Below are 22,319 nucleotides of genomic sequence, written 5' to 3'. Positions count from 1 at the left end.
ACAAGAGTCTGCAGTCACTATGTATAACTGCAGACTGCCGAATAGTGACAGCATGTGAAGCCCACTGTCACGATTCCCTTGTATTACAAGTGGGAGTGGGAGGTCACAGAGTGACTGCAGACTTCTGTCCCAAATCTTGGTGAAAATTAAAGGGCTTGTCCAGGTGCACCAACCTCAAGCAAATAGAAGTATCTGTTAAACTGTGGACTCTTTGTATCCTCAAGGCCTTTGAGTTGTCGTGTTATGAACATAAATATATCCTATGGAAATTTAAAAAAAAACAGAATTCTTGTAAACACTTAGCTTCAATAATTTCAATACATAAAATACAAGAAGGGCTGCAATTTTAAAGAGAAAAAAAAAAAGACTGTAGCTCTGGCTTCATTCACACGATAAGATCTTCAAAAACTTGACCTTTATATACACATTTAATTTATAAATTTACCATGTTCCGCTCAGATATAATGGCCTTATGTGAACACGCATTTACATTTTGCATGCACACCAATTTACATTTCAGTTCAGACTCACAGGTTTTTTCTTTGTAGTCTTATGTGCATATAAGGGTGTGGCCGCCCTTTTTCTGAGATGGAAGGTTCATTCTGCCTCTCAGGTCTATGCTTCTACTAAGGGTTCAGTCTCTCTGCCCTTATCCATATCTATGTCACTTGACAAATGGTAAGGTTTTAATATTAGAGTTAGGACTGTCCCATAAGGGTTGCCGTGACGTGGCAGGATGGCTTTTACATTATTTTGATCAAAATTTATGTTAACTAAATACCATGTATTATTTATCATTTTTATGCACTTTGCGATTTATCTATTTACCTTTGGGTATTTGTGCATTGTGCTTTTGTCTTTGTTTTTTTCCCTCAGATATAGCAGCATAGAGAAGCTCACTGCTCCTATATTAATGCAATGGGACAACGATGACAACATTGCATTCACCGTAACAAATTCATTCTGGAGCATCATCTCACATACATCTACGCTGTACGGTTCCTCTGTTATTTAGGAATAAACTGACAACTGGGCGTTCCCAGTTGGGAGTGTTTTCTACACCAACATAGTTCAATCAGTGCTGATGGTGTGAGAACTGGGAGGACACGTCCTTTAACAAGAGGATTAGTAACACCCAATTGCCATATTATTCATACATTTCTCGGAGGAATGAAAGAAATGACAACACAAAATTAGGAGAAAATTATCCAAAATTGTTATTTTGTGCAGAGTACAAGTCTGTAGCAGATTTGATTGCAGAGGTGAAAAATCCCCTTTAAATGGGTTGTCTCATGATTGCCGGTTTCAGAAATATGGGCAGAGGAGCGCTTGCAAGCTCTACTGGAAATAACACTGTGCTCTTTGCCTACAATAGCAGCCAAGACTAAGACTGAAGAGGTGGCCAGTAACCTGGGCAACGAGCAATAAAATTAAACATTTCTTCATTCTTGAGAGCTGAAAGGATTTTTAACAAGTAAAATTCCAAAGTTTCTTGTTTTCCAAGCACTATGCAATTTTACCCATTAAAGTATAACAATAACCCGCTAAATTGCATTGATAGTGATGCCAGTCCATCACTGATCTGCTGCCACAGTTTTTCTCTATAATCTAGTGTTCGCCAGAGCGGTGACATAACTATGGACTTGTCACATCGGTGAAGGAAACTTCATTTTAATGTGATGGCAAGTCACATCTGGGAAACCCTATACAAGCAGAGTAAATCAGCACAAGACTTAAAGGGGTTTTCCCACAAGCAAAGTTATTTTAATCAACATTTTAATCAATAGATCTTGGAATAATAATAATTTCCACAGTTTGAGGTTTCAAACAATATTCCTGTGCTGAGATAATCCTATAAATGTGCCCCTGCTGTGTACTGTGTAATGGCTGTGTCTGACCGTACAGGAACATGGTCTGATCATACCACAGCTCCTGGGCAGGGGAGGAAGCAAAAGAGTATACAGACAGGACAGATCACAGCTGATTCATTCTTTAAAGTAAAACATTGTTTAAAACCAGGCAGGAAAATATTTTACCTCACTAAAAGAATCAGCTGTGATCCCCTGCTGTAATATCTGTATACTCTTTTGCTTCCCCCCTGCCCAGGAGCTGTGGTATGATCAGACCATGTTCCTGTACGGTCAGACACAGCCATTACACAGTACACAGCAGGGGCACATTTATAAGATTCTCTCAGCACAGGAACATTTTATTTAAACACATTCAATTGTGGAACTTACATTTTATTAAACATTTGATTTACACCTCATATATAACACAATATCTTGCATATATATATGTGAATATCCAAAATTCACCTTATTGCTTTAGGAAATCATTACATTTTCAACCTTTTACATAGTTTGCCTTATTTTTTTGATGCTTATACATTTATAAAAAAAAATTAAAAAGCAAAGAACTACCCTCCCTTCCCCCATTAATGTACCAGTTTAAACCATTTAAATAAATCAGTATAATCGCAAAGAGTTCCAGGACCAGTGGAACTTATTTTTATTCAAAGATCTATTCGTTAAAATGTACTTTGTTCATGGCAAAACCCCTTTAAATGGATACTGCAATACTAATTATTAAGAGGGTCAGAAATTCTACTTGTTGATTTCACAATCACTGGCTGTTAGTCTCTCACACAGTTCTCTCTAGGAAACGAAGAATGCAGCCAAAACAGTGACATACCTTCAGCTTGTCTGGAGAAGTGTATGGTGCTTCAGGAGCATAAATCCTAAAAATATCTGCAAGGCAACAGGCTACAAGCAAGCGAACATCTTTATCTGGATGCTTTAAAAAAAAGTCAGATGCTAGATGAAGAGCAAGGTTCAGATAGCGCTCCTTCTCTTCTTCAGAGTCTTGATCCATATCCATAAAGGTTTTAACCACCATCTAAAAATATAGAAAGCACAAAACATTTTTTTCTCAGGCTGAAACAAAAATTCTGCAGTCAACCCTATGAGATTGCCGAATCATGAGATTGCCGAATCATGAGATTGCCGAATCATGAGATTGCCGAATCATGAGATTGCCGAATCATGAGACTGCCGAATCATGAGATTGCCGAATCATGAGACTGACGAATCATGAGACTGACGAATCATGAGATTGCGTAACGTGCACATAGTCACGATTCTCCTCTATCCCATGTGTAGGTGGGCAGTCACATAACTCTATGGATGTGATCTGAATCCTTGCGGTCACCTGCGTCTCTAAATTCTCTATTAAGAGACGCCAGGTGAGTAACGTCAGCACGTGGCCATAAGTATGGAAATTGAATACATGCAATCATGTGACCGCCCACCCGCAAGGGGGATTACAGGGAATCATGATAGTTTGCACATCCCATACTGTCAATTTCAGCAGTCTGCAGTCACAGGCCTGATAAACCCATTAAGCCATTGACCTTAGAAGGCAGCCTGCAAAATATTTAGACTATATTCACACATTCGTGTGCCAGAAATCCGGCATAGAAAGCACGGAGTTGTGCAAAAGTTTTTTACAACTTTTGGCATTTTTATTATGCCAGTTTCTCCCAAGGGTGAACTGGGGGTATGATGCTGCAGCACTTCTAATTCATGGCAAACTTTGGCGTTCCTCACGCCAGAAATCTTATTCCTTGCTTCTTTGATCCAAACATACTAATCCATTTTTAAAACTGATGCATGTCTGGTCATTTTTGGAACACTGGATGCAGTGTACTTCAGTGTTGCATCCATCTATATATATAATCGTCTTATCCCGTCTGTCTGTCTAGGAAATCCCGCGTCGCTGATTGGTCCGGCCGCGGCCAATCAGCGACGCGGGATTTCAGAAAAAGATGGCGGCCGTTAGCGGCTCATCTGCCGGACGGAAGTCAGCAGCGATGCAGCCGGGAGATGAGCGGCTGGCAGCACAAGTACACAGACGGGTCATCAGTAATACGGTTCGCGACCGGCAGCCGCGACCAATCAGCGAGATTGGCGCCAAATTTAAACAACACTCTGCTGATTGGTCGCGCCCGCCAGCCACGACCAATCAGCGAGATTATTGCGCCCGGTTGGCCGCATACATATTCTAGAATACCCGATGCGTTAGAATCGGGCCACCATCTAGTGTTACAGTAATCTATTGTGGAGAGTCAATGTCTAACAAAGTTTAGAGTGTACATAAATCAGTTTTTAAAAACTCATGAGAAAAAGTCAGGCTGCAACACAGAGGACAGCAGAAAAAAAAAACTGTCCATTTCTCACATAAGTAGTAAAAAAAAAAAAAAAAAAATGGACACAATGAATACAGCCCAAGTGCAATTAAAACCCACAGATCTGAAATTGCTGATCTATTCTGAGGACATGTAAAGTTCTGGAAATTGTTTATTACAGAACTTCCGTCTTCAGAACATGTAAATATTGTTCAGTTTGAAATTCACATCTCTTAGGATCGGCGGAATCATTGGAAGAACATACAAACTTCTTGCAGATGTTGCTCTTGGAACACACACACACACACACGTGGTCAAAATTGTTGGTACCCCTCGTTTAATGAAAGCAAACCCCACAATGGTCACTAACTTGAATCTGACAAAAGTAATAATAAATTAAAAATCTATGAAAATGAGCAAATGAAAGTCAGTCATTGCTTTTCAACCCTGCTTCCACAGAATTTAAAAAAAAAAGGAATCCCTTAATAGCCTATGACGTATTAGTACGCTATAAGCCATCACCCCCGGTTCAGCGCGGGCTCCGGCGCTGAGCCCACGCTGAACCGGGCACATGTCAGCTGATTCTTACAGCTGACATGTGCCCGCAACAGCAGCGGGTGGAATCGCGATCCACCCGTGGCTGTTAACCAGTTAAACGCCGCTGTCAATCTCTGACAGCGGCATTTAACAGCGCCGCGTCAGAAGCGCGGCCTTAGCCCCGCCCATCAGTGACCCCGTCACGTGGTCGTGGGTCACTGATGGCAGACCCCTGTGGTTGTCATGTCTTGCTAGCTATGAGCGCCACCTAGTAGTCGGCGCTCATAGCACAGGAGCATTTCTCCTGCATACAGGTGATCTGCTCGTTGACTGTATGCAGTAGAAACAATCAGAAAACTGCTGCTTCTAGTCTCCTATAGAGACTAATGAAGCATGCAGAAAGTGCAAAAAAAAAAAAAAAATGGTTTTAAAAATATAAAAAAAACGTAAAAAAATATAAGTTTAAATTGCCCCATTCAAAATAAAAAAAAAAATTCGCACACACATATTTGGTATCGCCACATTCAGAATCGCCCGATCAATATAAAAAAATAATTAATCCGATCGGTAAATGGCGTAACGAGAAAAAAATTCGAAACGCCAGAATTACATTTTTTTGGGTCGTCGCAACATTGCAATAAAATGCAATAATGGGCGATCAAAACATCGGATTTATCCCAAAAAAGTTTCAATAAAAACGTCAGCTCGGCATGCAAAAAATAAGCCTTCACCTGGCCCCAGTTCCCGAAAAATGGAGATGCTGCGGGTCTCGGAAAATGAAGCCATTTATTTATTTATTTATTTTTAGCAAACTTTGGATTTTTTTTCACCACTAAAATAAAAAATAACCTGTACATGTTTGGTGTCTACGAACTCGTAATGACCTGGAAAATAATAATGGTAGGTCAGTTTTAGTGTTCAGTGAACGTGGTAAAAAAATCACAAAAAAAACTGTGGAATAGCATTTTTTTTTTTTTTTTTTTTTTTGCAATTCCATCACACTTGGAATTTTTTTCCCGTTTTCCAGTACACGATATGGTAAAACCAGTGATGGCGTTTAAAAGTACAACTCGTCCTGCAAAAAATAAGCCCTCACATGGCCATATTGACCGTAAAAATAAAAAGGCTATGGCTCTGGGAAAAAGGGGAGCAAATAACTAAAACGCAAAAACACAAGGTCCTTAAGGGGTTATGAAATAGTCCAGGACAGAAATGATGGTACCCCTGAAAATAATGTGACAAAAGGGACATGTTAAATCAAGTTGTGTCCACTATCTTGTAATCAGTCAGTGGGCCTGTATATAGGGCTACTGATACTCACTGTGCTGTTTGGTGACATGGTGTGTACCACACTCAACATGGACCAGAGGAAGCAAAGGAAAGTTGTCTCAGGAGATTAGAAAGAAAATTATAGACAAGCATGTAAAAAGGTAAAGGTTATAAGACCATCTCCAAGCAGCTTGGTGTTCCTGTGACTACAGTTGCACATATTATTCAGAAATTTAAGATCCATGGGACTGTAGTCAACCTCCCTGGACATGGCCGCAGGAGGAAAATTGATGACAAATCAAAGATACGGATAATACAAATGGTAACAAAAGAGTCCAGGATAACTTCTAAAGAGATTAAAAGGTGAACTTCAAGCTTAAGGAACATCAGTGTCAGATCGCACGATCGAGACGACCAAGGAGAACACCATTGTTGAAAAAAAAATCATAAAAATCCAGACTGGAATTTGCCAAACTACATGTTGACAAGCCACAAAGTTTCTGGCAGAATGTCCTATGGACAGATGAGACAAAAATGGAAGTTTTTGGCAAGGGACACCAGCTCTATGTTCACAGATGGAAAAATGAAGCATATCAAGAAAAGAACACTGTCCCTACTGTGAAACATGGAGGAGGCTCTGTTATGTTCTGGGGCTGCTTTTCTGCATCTAGCACTGGGTGTCTTGAATCTGTGCAGGGTACAATGAAATCTCAAGACTATCAAGGGATTCTAGAGAGAAATGTGCTGCCCAGTGTCAGAAAGCTTGGTCTCAGTCGCAGGTCATTGGTCTTGCAACACGATAATGACCCAAAACACACAGCTAAAAACACCCAAGAATGGCTATGAGCAAAACATTGGACTATTCTGAAGTGGCTTCTATGAGCCCTGACCTAAATCCTATTGAGCATCTTTGGAAAGAGCTGAAACATGCAGTCTGGAAAAGGCAACCTTCAAACACGAGACAACTGGAGCAGTTTAATCATGAGGAGTGGGCCAAAATACCTGTTGAGAGGTGCAGAAGTCTCATTGACAGTTACAGGAATCGTTTGATTGCAGTGATTGCCTCAAAAGGTTGCTCAACAAAATATTAAGTTAAGAACCACCATCATTTCTGTCCAGGCCGATTTCATGAGTTTAATTTTTTTTTTTTTTTTTTTTTTTTTTTTAATTATGTGGAAGCAGGGGTGAAAAGCAATCACTGACTTTCAGTTGTTCATTTTCATAGATTTTTAATTTATTATTACTTTTGTAAGATTCTAGTTATTTCTGTGACCATTGTGGGTTTTTCTTTCATTAAACGACAAGTATCAACAATTTTGACCATGTGTGTATATGCTGGGGTCCAGGATTCAAATCCCACTAAGAAAACATATAGAAGGAGTCTTTGCATGGGTTTCCTCCCTCACTTCACAGACATACTAATAGGGAATTTAGATTGTGAGGGACAGTGCAGATAATATCTGTAAAGTGATGTGGAATATGATGGCGCTTTGAGAAAGGTTCCAAATGAGAAACTGAAACATTGCATGTATCTGTGTTTATAAAGTCCACTTTTTTCCACTAATTTCCATTAGAGTGCTGCTTCCAAACAATTTTTTCTACATTTGGAGGCTTCTTGGCTGGTTGCTTGAGTAAGCATTGCACCCATAACATTAGGACTAGGTAGCTATTTTCCCTTGTTTTATATATTTATTTATATAAAAGTTTTCCACCATGTACCCATAAAAAAACAGAGTTAAAAAAAAAACTCAAACTATTATGCCTAATATATTTAATACATATGTACAGTATACACAAACATTCATCACATTATAATAATGTACGTTTATAATACATTGGAAGATGGAAACCCAGACCTTACCTTGAGTCGTCTGACCATTTCCTCTTTTGAAATTTTGTCGGAGATCTCTTTGACCCCTGGTGGATACGTGATTTTCCCATCGTTGCCCTTCGTTTTCGAATGAGCCATGGTGGCACAGGGTGTTGATGTCCTAGGGAGAAACAAAAATGTTTTGTTTTTGGTTTAAAAAAAAAATTACAATTGAAGTCATAAAGTTTACATACACCACAGTCACATTGATCAAAACAATTCCCTCTTAGGTCAGTTCGGATCACTACTATAACGCAGGAATGCGACAGGTCCGAATAATACTAGAAGCAATGATTTCAGAATTTATTTCCTTCATCATATTCCCAGAGGCTCAGCAGTTTCTATGCACGTGGTTAGTATTTGGTACCATTGCATTTAAATAAACTAACTTGGGTTGCTGAAATTTCGGGTCTGGTGTGTAGGCCTCCTTTCTTGGACACTTTTTCAATAAGTTTTCAAATGGGACTCAGGTCAGGACTTTGGGATGGCTGCTCCATTACCTTCCAGGAGATGGGTTATCAATATCTGATCAGATACCTGAAACAGAGCAGCTCTGAAGAAACCACAGTGGCCACAGGCCAAATACTACAGTTTCACCCTCTAGTTAAAGGGTTGTCCTGCAGTACATGCAGGGCTGTGGAATTGGAGTCCGTGTCCATTTTGGTGGAGTCGGAATCGGTATAAAATGGACCAACTCAGACTTCTAAAATATATAATAAATTGGGTACAGTAGTTCAATGCAGTTTGTGGGGAATATTTTTTTCATAAGAATTTGGGAAAGTTATGAAATGTCCTATAAATGTCTGTCCTATTCCTGATCTAAGGGTCTAGACTTTTAGCTGAGATGAATCTGTGCTACAGTAAATTTATCACTTACACATGAGCCATGTATGAGGGAGTCGAAGTCGGTGTCATGGGAACTGAGGAGTCAGGGTTGGAGGTTTGGCTTACTGACTCCACAGCCCTGAGTACACGACCACTATAGAAATGATGGAGCTGCTGTTTTTTGGGAACATTCAAGAACCCCCCCACACACACACACACACACACACACACACACACACACACACACACACACACACACAATGTATCCCCTTGGGGCCCCTAAGGATTTTTGCAAATACCTTACGTTGCTTTTTCTGCCTGTGAGCGGTGCTATCCTTGGCCGATCACAGGCATCACGTGACTCAGCGCTGGGGTCCCCACGGTGGCAGCTGGGTTGTCAGCGGGTTTACCCCTGCGTCACACCCAGCATCCACCGCGTGCTTTCCCAATGAATGGGGAGAGGCAGAGTGCGCAGTGGGTGCCGGGTGTGACACGGGGTGTAACCCCGCCCACAGCCTGGCATCCACCTGGAAGACAAAGACCCCCGGCTGCTGCCAGCACTTGTCGTAACGTCAGCGGATTGTCAGAGCCGGCTGCAGCCGGGGGTCACGTGATGCCGGTGAGCGGCCAGTGATAGCGCCACTCACAGGCAGTATCTGCAACGTAAGCGAATTACAAAAATCCTTAGGGGCCCGGGGGATAATCTAAAGTACTGGACAACCCCTTTAACTTTGCAAATATGCTTGGTGTCATCATCTATTTGGTAACTTTTCAGATTAAGCTGTCATGTGTGCCCACATGAGGAATAACCCTATTTCTGGGCACTGTATGATGACTTGTACCCTGATTTTCTCCCTTATACCGCTCTGTGGGCTCTGATTTTAGGCGCTCTTTGCATTAGTGGGTGGAGACTAGCAGCTATGATATCTCTTATACACAGTGCACAGAAACATTGGGATTCTGCACTATTTTCTCAACTTTGGAAATATTCAGAAGTAGCAGCCGCATAGAGGAGATTATTATTCATCTGTACTGAGTTGCATGGCTGTGAATCCAGCACTAAGAGAAGAAAAATCACTTGCCAAGGTCAGCGGGACCTGCCTGTCTAGTCTCCCTCTGCTCCTCCCTTCTCCTCCCCTATACATTACAATTAGAGGTGTAACTTCACATCTGGCAGTCCACTTTTGCTTTGACCAAAACAGATTTGACCTATTTCAAGTGAATGACAAGTTCATATGGCAGGGGAAGACTTGTCATGGGAATTATGCAAATCACAGGATGGATAGACATGTTAAAGATACACAAGTGATTAACATATGGAAAAAACATTTTCAAAACATTCTGATTTATTCAGTATCAAGTATGAGCACCATGTGCAGAAATCCCCACACTTACACACATTGGCTCCTATCAGTGAGTTTATTAATGGTTGTCCGAGGAATATTTTGCCACACTGAATGCACTTGAGCAAATCATCAAGATCGGCTGCTGGCAGCTCCTTTTGCAATTGCCACTTAAATAAGTCCCAAATGTGTTTGATGGGAGACAGATCCGGAGACGCGGCAAGCCATGAAGAGACATTTATACCATACAAGATGCTCACTGTAATACAATCTACATGCGACCTGCCATTGTTGTGTTGAAAAATGGCTACTAGGACATTGGAAAAATGGTTGTACCGTTGGCTCCAAGACCAAATCAATGTAATGCTGAGCTGTTAGTCTATCTGGAATGAAGGAAGGAGTCTGGCTATTGTATATTATGCAACACCACGCCATAATCCCGTGAGTAGGACCAGTGTGACGTTCCCTCATGAAGGCCCCTTCATGGCATTGTCCAAGCAGTCTCCAAATTAATTTACAGCTACCATTGCATACAAGACAAAAGCAGGACTCATTTCTGAAGAGGATAACCATCTACACCATACAAACCTTTGAGAGCAGTGGCGTGAGGTCAATTGAGCACTTGCAGCTGATCGTTTGGCTCGTAACTCAAAGTCGTGCAAATGTCTTCTGATGGTTTGTGTAGACATTGTCTGAAGCCTTAGGTTTCGTATGCGCCGTCTAATTTAACTTGCTACGGCAATTTCTCAGACAACCATTAATAATCACCTCATTGATATTATGCCTAGACATGAAAATGAATCTATTTCTGCCCATGACACTCAGTCGATACTCAATAAATCGAGTGGTTTTGAAAATTTTGTTAAAAAATAAGGAATCTACCTTTGCAAACCAGTTTTGTAGCCCTGATCACAGAACCATGCACATGAGAATTTTCAGGTAACTTTAAAGAAGTTGTCCACTACTTTATTTCCCTCCCCCCAGTGTATCCCCCCGGGGCCCCTAAGACTTCTTGTAAATACCTTCTGTTCCTGATAATGCCTGTGAGCGGCGCTATCGGTGGCCGCTCACAGGCATCACGTGACCCCGAGCTGACGTCACAACAAGTGAGGCGTGACTCATCGCTGGGGGAGTCAGTATAAAATGGACCGACTCCAACTCCTAAAATATATAATAAATTGGGTACAGTAGTTCAATGCAGTTTTTGGGGAATATTTTTTTTCATAAGAATTTGGGAAAGTTATGAAATGTCCTATAAATGTCTGTCCTATTCCTGATCTAAGGGTCTAGACTTTTAGCTGAGCCATGTATGAGGGAGTCGTGGGATCGGTGTCATGGAAATTGAGGAGTCGGAGTTGTAGTCGGAGGTTTGGCTTACTGACACCACAGCCCTGTTTTTTTTTCAGCATTTTCTCACTGTCCTTTAGTCTCTGTTATGCATGTACATAAAGTTCAGTGAAAAAAAAAACTCATTCTGGGTTAGGCACAAAAAAACACTGAAAAAAAACATGATGTGTGAACATAGCCAAAGTTCAGCTTTGCTTCCACCACAGAAGCATTAACGCATGTCACCAATGTAAGACATATGTGACACCATATTAACCGTAATTTCAAATGTAACAGTGGGAGGAAGTGAATTGTTCAGGAATAGTTTACCTAAGACATTGGCAGTGCATTGAGTTTGTATGACACTATTTACTTTCACACTATGCTCTGCCATTCCGTTGTACAGGCATTGTTCAATTTCACACCTCTCTGGGCCACAGGTATTGTTCAATCTCTCACGTAGCTCAGCCAATTTTTACACTGTACACATTATTAATTTAATTAAACTCTCCTTATACAAACTACCCTCTCGGTGACCAAGATAATATAGTAAAATCACAAAAATAAATGAGTTTCACATACTGCTGTACTTGTTTATTTTCACAAAAAACGCAGTAAAATCTGATAGCTATGTTCACACTAGGTGTTTTTCAGCGTTTTTTCACTACCCATTACTTCCAATGGGTGAAAAACGCTGAAAAAACACTGAAAGAAATGACATGATCTATTTTTTCAAAAAAACATGCAAGGCACAAAATCCTGAACAAAAAAAAAAACATGATGTGTGAATTAAGAATTCTGGAATCTCATAGACTTTGCTGGTACTGCAAAACACAGCTGAAAATTTGCATAAAAAACGCATAAAAAAAAAATGCTGAAAAAAACACGATGTGTGAACATAGCCTTATACTTCTATGTGCTGTGGTGTATGTAACTCTTCAGATGTTGTGTTAAATCATGCCTGATGACGAGACCAAAGCAGTAACTTGTTAGGTGTCATCTTTTCAGTCAGTCATTAAAGGGAATCCTTCAGCAGGTTTTTGCTACCTCATCTGAGAGCAGCCTGATTTAGGCAAAGACCCTGAATCCAGTGATGTATCACTTAGTTTACTGGGTGCAGCCGTTCTGACACAATCAGAGCTTTTAGATTTAGTAATAAAGCAGAGCTGACAAAGCTTACTCAGCCCACACCAGGCTCTGTATGTACAAAGTCTATTGACCGTGAGCTGCTTATCACAGGAGGGGCCGCAGTCGGATCAGTCTCACGTCTAGCTAGTCACAGCAATAATAATGTCCTCGTGATAAAACCTTCATTGTAAGTAAACAACAGCACACAGCCTGATTATGTGACATCTTTGAAATCTGTGTTTTAACCCCCTACCCCATGCTGGGTTGCATGGATGCGTACAAAAAAAATTTATTGAAAGTGTATGCTCTTCAAAGGAGTAAACCACGGAGAAATTAAAAAATATATAATGTACTTTGCATCACTTATTTTCAGCCCGGCAGGATGTCTTGTATTGGGAATGATTATTTTCTACTTTACAACTTTTAGATTTAACTACATTTTCATTAATAAATACTAGATAACCATCAGAATGAATAGCTGCATAGGAGCCACAAAAGGTAAATGGCCATTCATGTAATGCAAGCATGGCTTATGTCCACCAGGATGAGCTGCTCATCCCATTCTGCCTCAATATTGGGTGCACACAGGGCACTCGCCCCCATGATGCCCCTGAGAACTCATAAGACATAGGGCAGCAGGTGGCTCAGTGGTTAGCACTGTTGCTTTGCAGCGCTGGGGTCAGAGGTTCCTCTTGGTTCTCCAGTTTCCTCCCACACTCCAAAAACATACTGATAGGGTATTTAGATTGTGAGCTCCAATGGGGACAGTGGAGATGATGTCTGTGAAACGCTGCGGAATTAATGGCGCTATATAACTGAGTAAAATAAATAAATATGGAAAGGGACAGTCTTCATGATATAATGGCTTTAATTAGAAACAGAGCTAGTTAAAAATAATGTAGCAAGTCATAACCAGCATAATACACACAATATATTCAAGCGAATGGAACAAAAAATGTGGCATATGCAAACACCTGGGCATATGGTCCGCCAGTACTAAAAGATCAATCAAATTTCTGGTTGGCGCTAGTAGCTAGAAGACAGTGGTGCTCTGTAGTAGGGGACATCCCTCCAAATAATAGTGCCGCAGCACTCAAACACGCAGTGATAGTTTTATTGATAAGTTAGCATGTGGCATTAGAAAGGACAGACAACATTTTGGTCTGAATAATTGATTTTGCATTAATAAAGTTGATAACGTTGAAAAACATATTGCAAAACAGACAATTATAAAACAGAAAGATAAAAATGAGAATAGAGGATGTGCCAGATTAAATGGATATGCTAATACATCATAAATGAACCCATGGACAAGACTGATGAAAAAATAAAAAGCAAAAGTGCTCTGTGCATGGAATCAATATAATATTATATATACAGTACAGACCAAAAGTTTGGACACACCTTCTCATTTAAAGATTTTTCTGTATTTTCATGACTATGAAAATTGTACATTCACACTGAAGGTATCAAAACTATGAATTAACACATGTGGAGTTAAGTACTTAACAAAAAAGTGTGAAATAACTGAAAATATGTCTTATATTCTAGGTTCTTCAAAGTAGCCACCTTTTGCTTTGATGACTGCTTTGCACACTCTTGGCATTCTCTTGATGAGCTTCAAGAGGTAGTCACCGGAAATGGTCTTCCAACAATCTTGAAGGAGTTCCCAGAGATGCTTAGCACTTGTTTGCCCTTTTGCCTTCACTCTGTGGTCCAGCTCACCCCAAATCATCTCGATTGGGTTCAGGTCTGGTGACTGTGGAGGCCAGGTCATCTGGCGTAGCTCCCCATCACTCTCCTTCTTGGTCAAATAGCCCTGGGGTCATTGTCCTGTTGAAAAATAAATGATGGTCCAACTAAACGCAAACTGGATGGAATAGCATGCTGCTGCAAAATGCTGTGGTAGCCATGCTGGTTCAGTATACCTTCAATTTTGAATAAATCCCCAACAGTGTCACCAGCAATGCACCCCCACACCATCACACCTCCTCCTCCATGCTTCGCGGTGGGAACCAGGCATGTAGAGTCCATCCGTTCACCTTTTGTGCGTCGCACAAAGACACTGTGGTTGGAACCAAAGATCTCAAATTTGGACTCATCAGACCAAAGCACAGATTTCCACTGGTCTAATGTCCATTCCTTGTGTTCTTTAGCCCAAACAAGTCTCTTCTGCTTGTTGCCTGTCCTTAGCAGTGGTTTCCTAGCAGCTATTTTACCATGAAGGCCTGCTGCACAAAGTCTCCTCTTAACAGTTGTTGTAGAGATGTGTCTGCTGCTAGAACGCTGTGTGGCATTGACCTGGTCTCTAATCTGAGCTGCTGTTAACCTGCGATTTCTGAGGCTGGTGACTCGGATAAACTTATCCTCAGAAGCAGAGGTGACTCTTGGTCTTCCTTTCCTGGGGCGGTCCTCATGTGAGCCAGTTTCTTTGTATCGCTTGATGGTTTTTGCAACTGCACTTGGGGACACTTTCAAAGTTTTCCCAATTTTTCGGACTGACTGACCTTCATTTCTTAAAGTAATGATGGCCACTCGTTTTTCTTTACTTAGCTGCTTTTTTCTTGCCATAATACAAATTCTAACAGTCTATTCAGTAGGACTATCAGCTGTGTATCCACCAGACTCCTGCACAACACAACTGATGGTCCCAACCACATTTATAAGGCAAGAAATCCCACTTATTAAACCTGACAGGGCACACCTGTGAAGTGAAAACCATTTCCGGTGACTACCTCTTAAAGCTCATCAAGAGAATGCCAAGAGTGTGCAAAGCAGTCATCAAAGCAAAAGGTGGCTACTTTGAAGAACCTAGAATATAAGACATATTTTCAGTTGTTTCACACTTTTTGTTAAGTATATAATTCCACATGTGTTAATTCATAGTTTTGATGCCTTCAGTGTGAATTTACAATTTTCAAAGTCATGAAAATACAGAAAAATCTTTAAATGAGAAGGTGTGTCCAAACTTTTGGTCTGTACTGTATATATATATGAATGTAGAGGTACAGTAGTACATCATAAATAGACCAAAGGACCCAATTAATAGTGTAGGGTTTATATTATCAAAAGTTTTGGGTCTGTCCAAGACCTTGATCACGGCCTATGTCCTATGGCTCATAGCAGAACCAGGAGCTGACTGACCATGTGCAAGGTCTGAGAGAGATCGAAATGTTGACTGTCATATTTCCACATGGTGACTCATCTTGCATATTTAAGGCAGAGGCGAGGTATTTTGCACTACAGTCCGTACTACAAGTCATGAAGAAATGTGAGTATACCAGTTTTACAACATAATTGCTTTTAGAAGAAATGGCGGTAAATGTAGTGTGGTTCATTTCCTAGCACACTTTATCAGAGTGGCGCACTGCGAAATCTGGAGTCTGGTAGTCTTCAAACTGGTGTCCTCCGAATACTTTGTGTCTGATTCATCAGTTTTTGCCACAGTTTTGTAGTAAAACTACTTTAAATATTCTTAGATTAGGATCAAACTTACCAAAGTCCCGTTTTTTTTTTATTTTTGCAGACCATTAGAGTCCGCATAAAACTTGGGCTAGGTGACCGGCAACAGACTACAATGGGTACAAGTTCTGTTTGTTAAAATCACAAATAGAACTTATAAGAGAATAATGGGCAGATACTAATGATGGATCAAGATCAGTCTTGGCCAACCCCTTATCAGGCCAAATGCTGCCCAGGTGCCCATGAATTAGAGGCGTAAACCCTAGACGGCAGTGCCACAACCTTGATAGTAATCAAGATGGTGATGGTCACGTCGATAATTATGTTTCTGCTTCCTCAACCCTGTCATCTTCAGTGCAAATGCACCTTCAAACCCCGATACTTACGTGTTCACAGTGCAGGCACTCACTATGTCTATGACCCCAATTCATCACTACTGTTTCTCCACTTTTCTGGAGTAACTTGCTATTATCAGTGACTCTTGCTTTTGAACCTTATTCTCTATCCATTTTGCACCACTTTTTAAGAGGTCTTTAAGTTTTTGATTTTCAATTTTTCCTCAACATCCTTTGCTTTGCCAGATGTTTTAGACAGATTCATAAAATGTGACTAACCAAATGGCACATCTCACTCTGGTACTCCGGGAGTAAGATTTGTGTGTAACTTAAAGGATATGAGAATTTGGGAGCTAAAAAGATGCAAAAATCAGTTAAAAAAAAAAACCAAAGATGCCTTTTTTATTTTGCACCAAATTCATGAGAATCGTGCGCCATTTTGAAGAATTTAGAGCAAAAAAAGTACCGTATATACTAGAGTATAAGCCGAGGCACCTAATTTTACCACAAAAAAACTGAAAAAACTTATTGACTCGAGTATAAGCCTAGGGTGAGAAATGCAGCAGCAGCTACTGGTAGATTTCCTGATCCTGGTATGCATGCCCCCCTTCATTCTCCCCCAATCCTGGTATGCAGGGCCCCCCTCATTCTCCCACAATCCTGGAATGCATGGCCCCCCTCATTCTCACCTAATCCTAGTATGCATAGCCCCCCCAAACCTGGTATGCATGGTCCCCCCTCATTCCCCCTAAATCCTGGTATGCATGGCCCCCCCTCATTCCCCCTAAATCCTGGTATGCATGGTCCCCCCTCCAATCTTGGCATGCATGGTCCCCCCTCATTCCCACCCAATCCTAGTATGCATGGCCCCCCCAAACCTGGTATGCATGGTCCCCCCTCATTCCCCCTAAATCCTGGCATGCATGGTCCCCCCTCATTCCCCCTAAATCCAGGTATGCATGGTCCCCCCTCCAATCCTGGTATGCATGGGCCCCCTCATTCCCCCCCCCCCCCAATTTTGGTATGCATGGCCCCCCTCATACCTCCCACCCCAAATCCTGGTATACATGCCCCCCCTCATAAGGTCTGCCATTATTCAGATGGTTATATATAAACAAGCATTTTCCCTTAATTGTCATTCTAAGAATGAATGATCAGTGTAATGAAAGGCTTATCCACATCCTACTGAAACATAGCAGAATCTAAATTCAAATTAATAGTCCTCTTCCTCTCTGAAGAGACAATTTGCATATTTAATTTCCCAGAGGAACATGCATTTCTTATAAGTCTCCTCACTCTGACATGCTAGACCTGGCTTGTCACTCTCCACAAAGGGAAACTTTACCCCTTAGATCCTAGCCCAAATCCTCTCACCTAGTCAAATAGGATCTCATACTTTGCACTGATGAGGGGCAACACCCCGAAACCAGTGTCTGCAAAATGAGATTCTGGTTTGGCTTTTATCCTAATGCTGTGCGCCCACGATGAGTTTTTTTAAGCGTTTCCGCAGCAGCAAAAACGCTGCAGAAACGCTTAAAAAACGCTTGGTAGAAGGCCTGCCATGTTCCCCAATGATAATCCGCATGTGCTGTGCACATGCTGCGGAAATTTCCGCTTCCGGTTATCATGGGGGAAAAAAACGCAGCACTACCAATTATTTGGCGGAAGCACTGCGTTTTCGCCACCATAGACTTGCACTGAGCCGCTTCAAATCTGCAAATATGTAAAGCTACTTGCAGATTGGAAGCGCATTTGCTGCGATTTTGGAAAACAAGACAGCAGCAAATGGGAAGTGACCTCATGAGGGGGCGTTGCAGCCATCCCATAAATCCAGGAAGACGAGAATCCCATACCATTCCCGTCTTCCTGGATCATGGCTGAGCACCTGGGGTGGTACAAGAGGATGGACCTGAATGTCCCGGTCATGCGTGGGCTCTGTGCGGTGTCTGCGTGCAGGCAGACATAGGTCGACGTGACACTACTACTCCCATCGGCCTATGTCTGTCCCCCATCCATTAGTGCCAGCAGGATCAGCTCGATGGGAGCAGTAGTTCCCATCAGCCTAATCCGGCTGTTAAAATTGCCCTAATGTGTTTTTTAAACTGGCCCCATATGTTTATTTTTGGCCCCCATAGGATTATATTTTTGCCCCTATACATTTTTTTTTTGTCAACCTATTTTTTTTTTTAAATTTACAGTCCCCATTTTTTTTTGGTCCCCAATAAATTTTAAAAATACATTTCATTGGTGGCCAGTGGTTGCCTAAAATAAATTTACCTGTGCCTGCCGATTGCCACCTAAAATGAAGTAAAAAATAAAAAAAAATATACCTATACTCACCTAGACACCTAATTCCCCGAAGCCATCGATCTCCTGTAATAAAATATAACATAAAAAAAAACACAATTTTATCCTTACCCCTTCGTAGTAGTCCACGAGTGTCCCACGAAGATCTCCAGTTTAGAGCAGCCACATAAAATGTGACCGCTCTAAACCGCTGCCGCCGCTAGAATGACGGGGCCGTAAAGCAGCTGTGTCATTGCATAAGCAAGTTCACCGGAGTTCAGGCAGCGCTGCTCCGGTGACCTCCTTTACAGCCCCGCTGACCGTGAGAAATTCCCACGGTACAACAGGGCCGTAAACGAGGTCTCCGGAGCTGCGCTGACTGAATGCACTCTGGTGACTTCAGTCAGTGGCTCACGCTGCCGGGAGCGGACATGTCCCCGGCAGTGTGAGCTTACAGCAGCCATGACAGCTGTCACGTCTCCAGATGTGACAGCTGTGCATGGGAGATCATCGCAGGACGTGGACAGGTAATTATTTTTTTTTAATTAAATAAAATTGTGTGTTTTATTTCAAATAAATAATTTTTTTCTGGGTGTAGTGTGTGTTTTTTCTTTTAAACTCTTTGTAGGTTAGTAATGGGGGTGTCTTATAGACGCCCCTCATTACTAACCTGGGCTTCATGGCAGCTGGCGCTGACACGAACCCCACCACTATTAACCCCTGCCACCGCACCAGGGCAGCGTGAAAGAGCGAGGCTAAGCGCCAGATTTGGCGCACAAATATGATGCACCAAATCTGGGGCGGCTGAGGGCTGATATTATAGCCTGGGAGGGGGCCTATAACCTTGGCCCCTTTTTAGGTTATTAATACCAGGTCGCAGCTGTCCGCCTAGCCTTTGCTGGCTCCAATTTATAGGGGGACCCTATGTAATTTTTTTTCTTTTTTGAGGTGCCCCTGTAGAATGGGCAGTAAAGGCTAAGCTAACTGCTGCGGCCTGATATTAATAGCAAGGGAAGGGGCCATGATCCTTGGCTACTTCGCAGACTATATCAGCCCTCAGCCGTCTGCTTTCCCTCTCCTGGTTATTAAAAATACGCGTGACACCACCCATTTTTTTTTTTTTTTTTTTTTAAATACATTGAAATGTAAGATTATTGTACAGCGTATGCGTGACCAAGCATACATTGAAATGGGTCTGTGTGCGTCTCCGGTATGTGTGGAAAAAGTCATCACCACTTGTACCGGAGATTCTGACGTGTGAAAGAGCCGTAATTGGATATTGGGTGAGCAGTGTGTGTGTGTGTGTGGGGGGGGGGCGCGCGGGGTGTGCCCATGTATACACACGCGTACATGTCTGCATAGCGTATGTATGTGTACATGTATTTTTTTTATATTAATTACAGGGGCTGCAGTTCTTGTGGCATCCTGAATACTTCCAAAATGGTGAATAGGGGTTTGACTAGGAAATTACATCATTATTGGCTTTTTTTTTTTTCACTAACGTTATTTGGCTTCAAATCGCTTAAAAACGCATGAAAAAACGTGTCAAAACCGCATCACTGCATCAAAACCGCCTCAAAAACGCACATAGAATCCGCATGCATTTTTCTGGCAAGGAGAAGCAGAAATGGTCAGGAAAATTTCTGCATCGTGGGCACATAGCCTAAGTTATATCATTTAAGAGTCGATATTGACTTTTAGGATTGTTGCTTCCAATAGGTGGCGTTAAAGTTCTAATCCTTTTTCTCTCTGAAGAGACAATTTGCATAATTGGTTTTTAAGTAATAACATGTAAATGATAACAACCCACCCCCTCCCCCACACATCCAATTTCTTAGAGACAGTTGGTCTACATTACTTATTTTTCACCTTCTCTATACATTTTATTTAAAAGGGAACCTGACATGAAGTTACTAGCGCTATATCAGCATATGAAGAAATGCATTAAACATTCTGACAAATGGTATATTACCGGACGTACCAGCCACCCTATCCTTTACTGAACTGTGAATCCACTTAACTGGTTATGTTGCACTTAAATATACGTTGTTGTAGTTTGCTGGGGTGGGAGCGATCGGCAACCTGTGGGCGTACTCGTGTTTTGTATACAAAGACTTTCAATAAAAAAAAAAATCAGATTTAAAAAAAACAAACAAAATAACCTGACAGCTGATAGATATTTGCTACCCCATCCATGGCAGCATGTATCAGACACTAGCTGCGTAATTTCAGCCTGATGTGTGACTTTGAAAAGCTGCAGCATTTCAGACTAAAACAGTTTAGAAGCCGCCAGTGACAGAGCCGCATGGGATACTAGTCCGATAGGCGGGTGCCCAGCAGCTTCTCCCCACTCGATCCCTTGGAGTGACAGATCTCTCCCTGCATGCATGAATAGGAGAGACTCGTCACTCCAGGGCAGAGAACGGGCTGTTAATGTTTTTCTCTGAAATGGCAAATCAAATTTCATTAGGAAAAGAATTAAGACACTAATTTCCCAGGAATGCAGAAATATATTGAAAGGTAAATCCATCAACAGCTTTACTTCAAAGACCTGCATTCCCATATGTGCGGTGTGAGGGGATTGAACTTCCTGACAGATTGTCTTTAAAAAGGAACTGCGCTTTCACCAAACCTTGTATGAATCGCTAGCACATAAAATCATCTCCATCTGCTCCTGAACTCATCAAGCAGGCAAGAGAGGGAAGAAAAGCTCAAAACCACATTGGTCAAAGCAAGATGGACTGCCAACGCCGTGAGTGTTATGTCAAACCTCCTATTATACTCTATGGAGAGGGAGGAGTGGGTGAACAGAATGGAGGATACAAAAAGATTGATGCAAAGCTATGCACAAGTCTTTTACCTCAGCCCAGAGCTGGATTTACAGCTACACAGCTCAGGATTGCGGTTTAATTTTCTTAATGTTGCAGGTTCTGTGTGCCATCTAAGAAATGAAGAGCAGGAATAAGTGTGTAGCTGCCATGTTTCCCCGAAAATAATCCCCAGTATGATTTTTCAGTATTTTGGGGGTATGCTTGAAATATAAGCCCTACTCCAAAAACAAGCCCTAGTTACAGTTCAATAAAAAAAAAGCATCCAGGCAGCTCAGGAACCAGTATATATGTAAAAAAGTGAATAAAATATACCAGAACCAGTCACCAAGGAAAGCAGACAACCCAAAAGAATCACACTCTAAAGACCTCACAATATGGTAATAAGGATTGGGCTGTCATGCACAGATCGGGTAGTACCGCTGCCATCACTCCGCTCCAGAGTCACCAGGGGGAGCCAACCGCTCCACTTGGCTGAAGTGGAACACAAGGAACATGATAGTGATACAGATCTGTATGCGAGAGTCCATACACCTACAAGGAGAGCTTTAATCTTACATAGTGTATAGCTTGTTTCCATGGAGCTTGGCCACTAGTGCCTGGCTAGGAGTGCACAGTAATTAGATTTCATTAGAGAAGGTGCAGTTACACTTCAGCCAAATAATAGACTGTATCATAAAATTGATAAAGGCTCATTGATGTAGAACACAAATATTAAAAGATAATCCAATGTAAAAATCACTGACCACCGCAAGAAAGCAATCACTATCAGATGTTGGCAGTATTGTTAAAATAGATCACTGCATATAATATCTCCACCAGATTATTATTAATATTACTAGATGGTGGCCCGATTCTAACGCATCGGGTATTCTAGAATATGTATGCGGCCGACCGGGCGCAATTAGCAGAGCGGTGTTTAAA

General features: G+C 41.6%; 1 protein-coding gene across 1 annotated transcript in view; it reads right to left on the bottom strand.

The window, feature by feature from the left end:
• The window catches only part of PDS5B (PDS5 cohesin associated factor B), a 132,209-nt gene that overhangs the window by 93,275 nt on the left and 16,615 nt on the right, over positions 1-22,319 (bottom strand). Inside the window, exons 2-4 of the mRNA XM_073662516.1 lie at positions 7,854-7,983; positions 2,695-2,898; positions 174-260 (exon numbers count right to left, since the gene is read on the bottom strand). Coding sequence (XP_073518617.1) covers positions 174-260; positions 2,695-2,898; positions 7,854-7,961 — 399 coding nt within the window. The 5' untranslated portion in view covers positions 7,962-7,983. The remainder of the gene's footprint in view (positions 1-173; positions 261-2,694; positions 2,899-7,853; positions 7,984-22,319) is intronic.

The sequence above is a fragment of the Phyllobates terribilis genome, unplaced genomic scaffold, assembly GCF_046119375.1.
Source record: "Phyllobates terribilis strain yellow unplaced genomic scaffold, ASM4611937v1 Scaffold_2__4_contigs__length_985480577, whole genome shotgun sequence".
In the NCBI taxonomy this organism is placed as follows: Eukaryota; Metazoa; Chordata; class Amphibia; order Anura; family Dendrobatidae; genus Phyllobates; species Phyllobates terribilis.
Note: the sequence above shows the minus strand (reverse complement) of the source record. Positions and strands in the feature narration are given on the sequence as shown.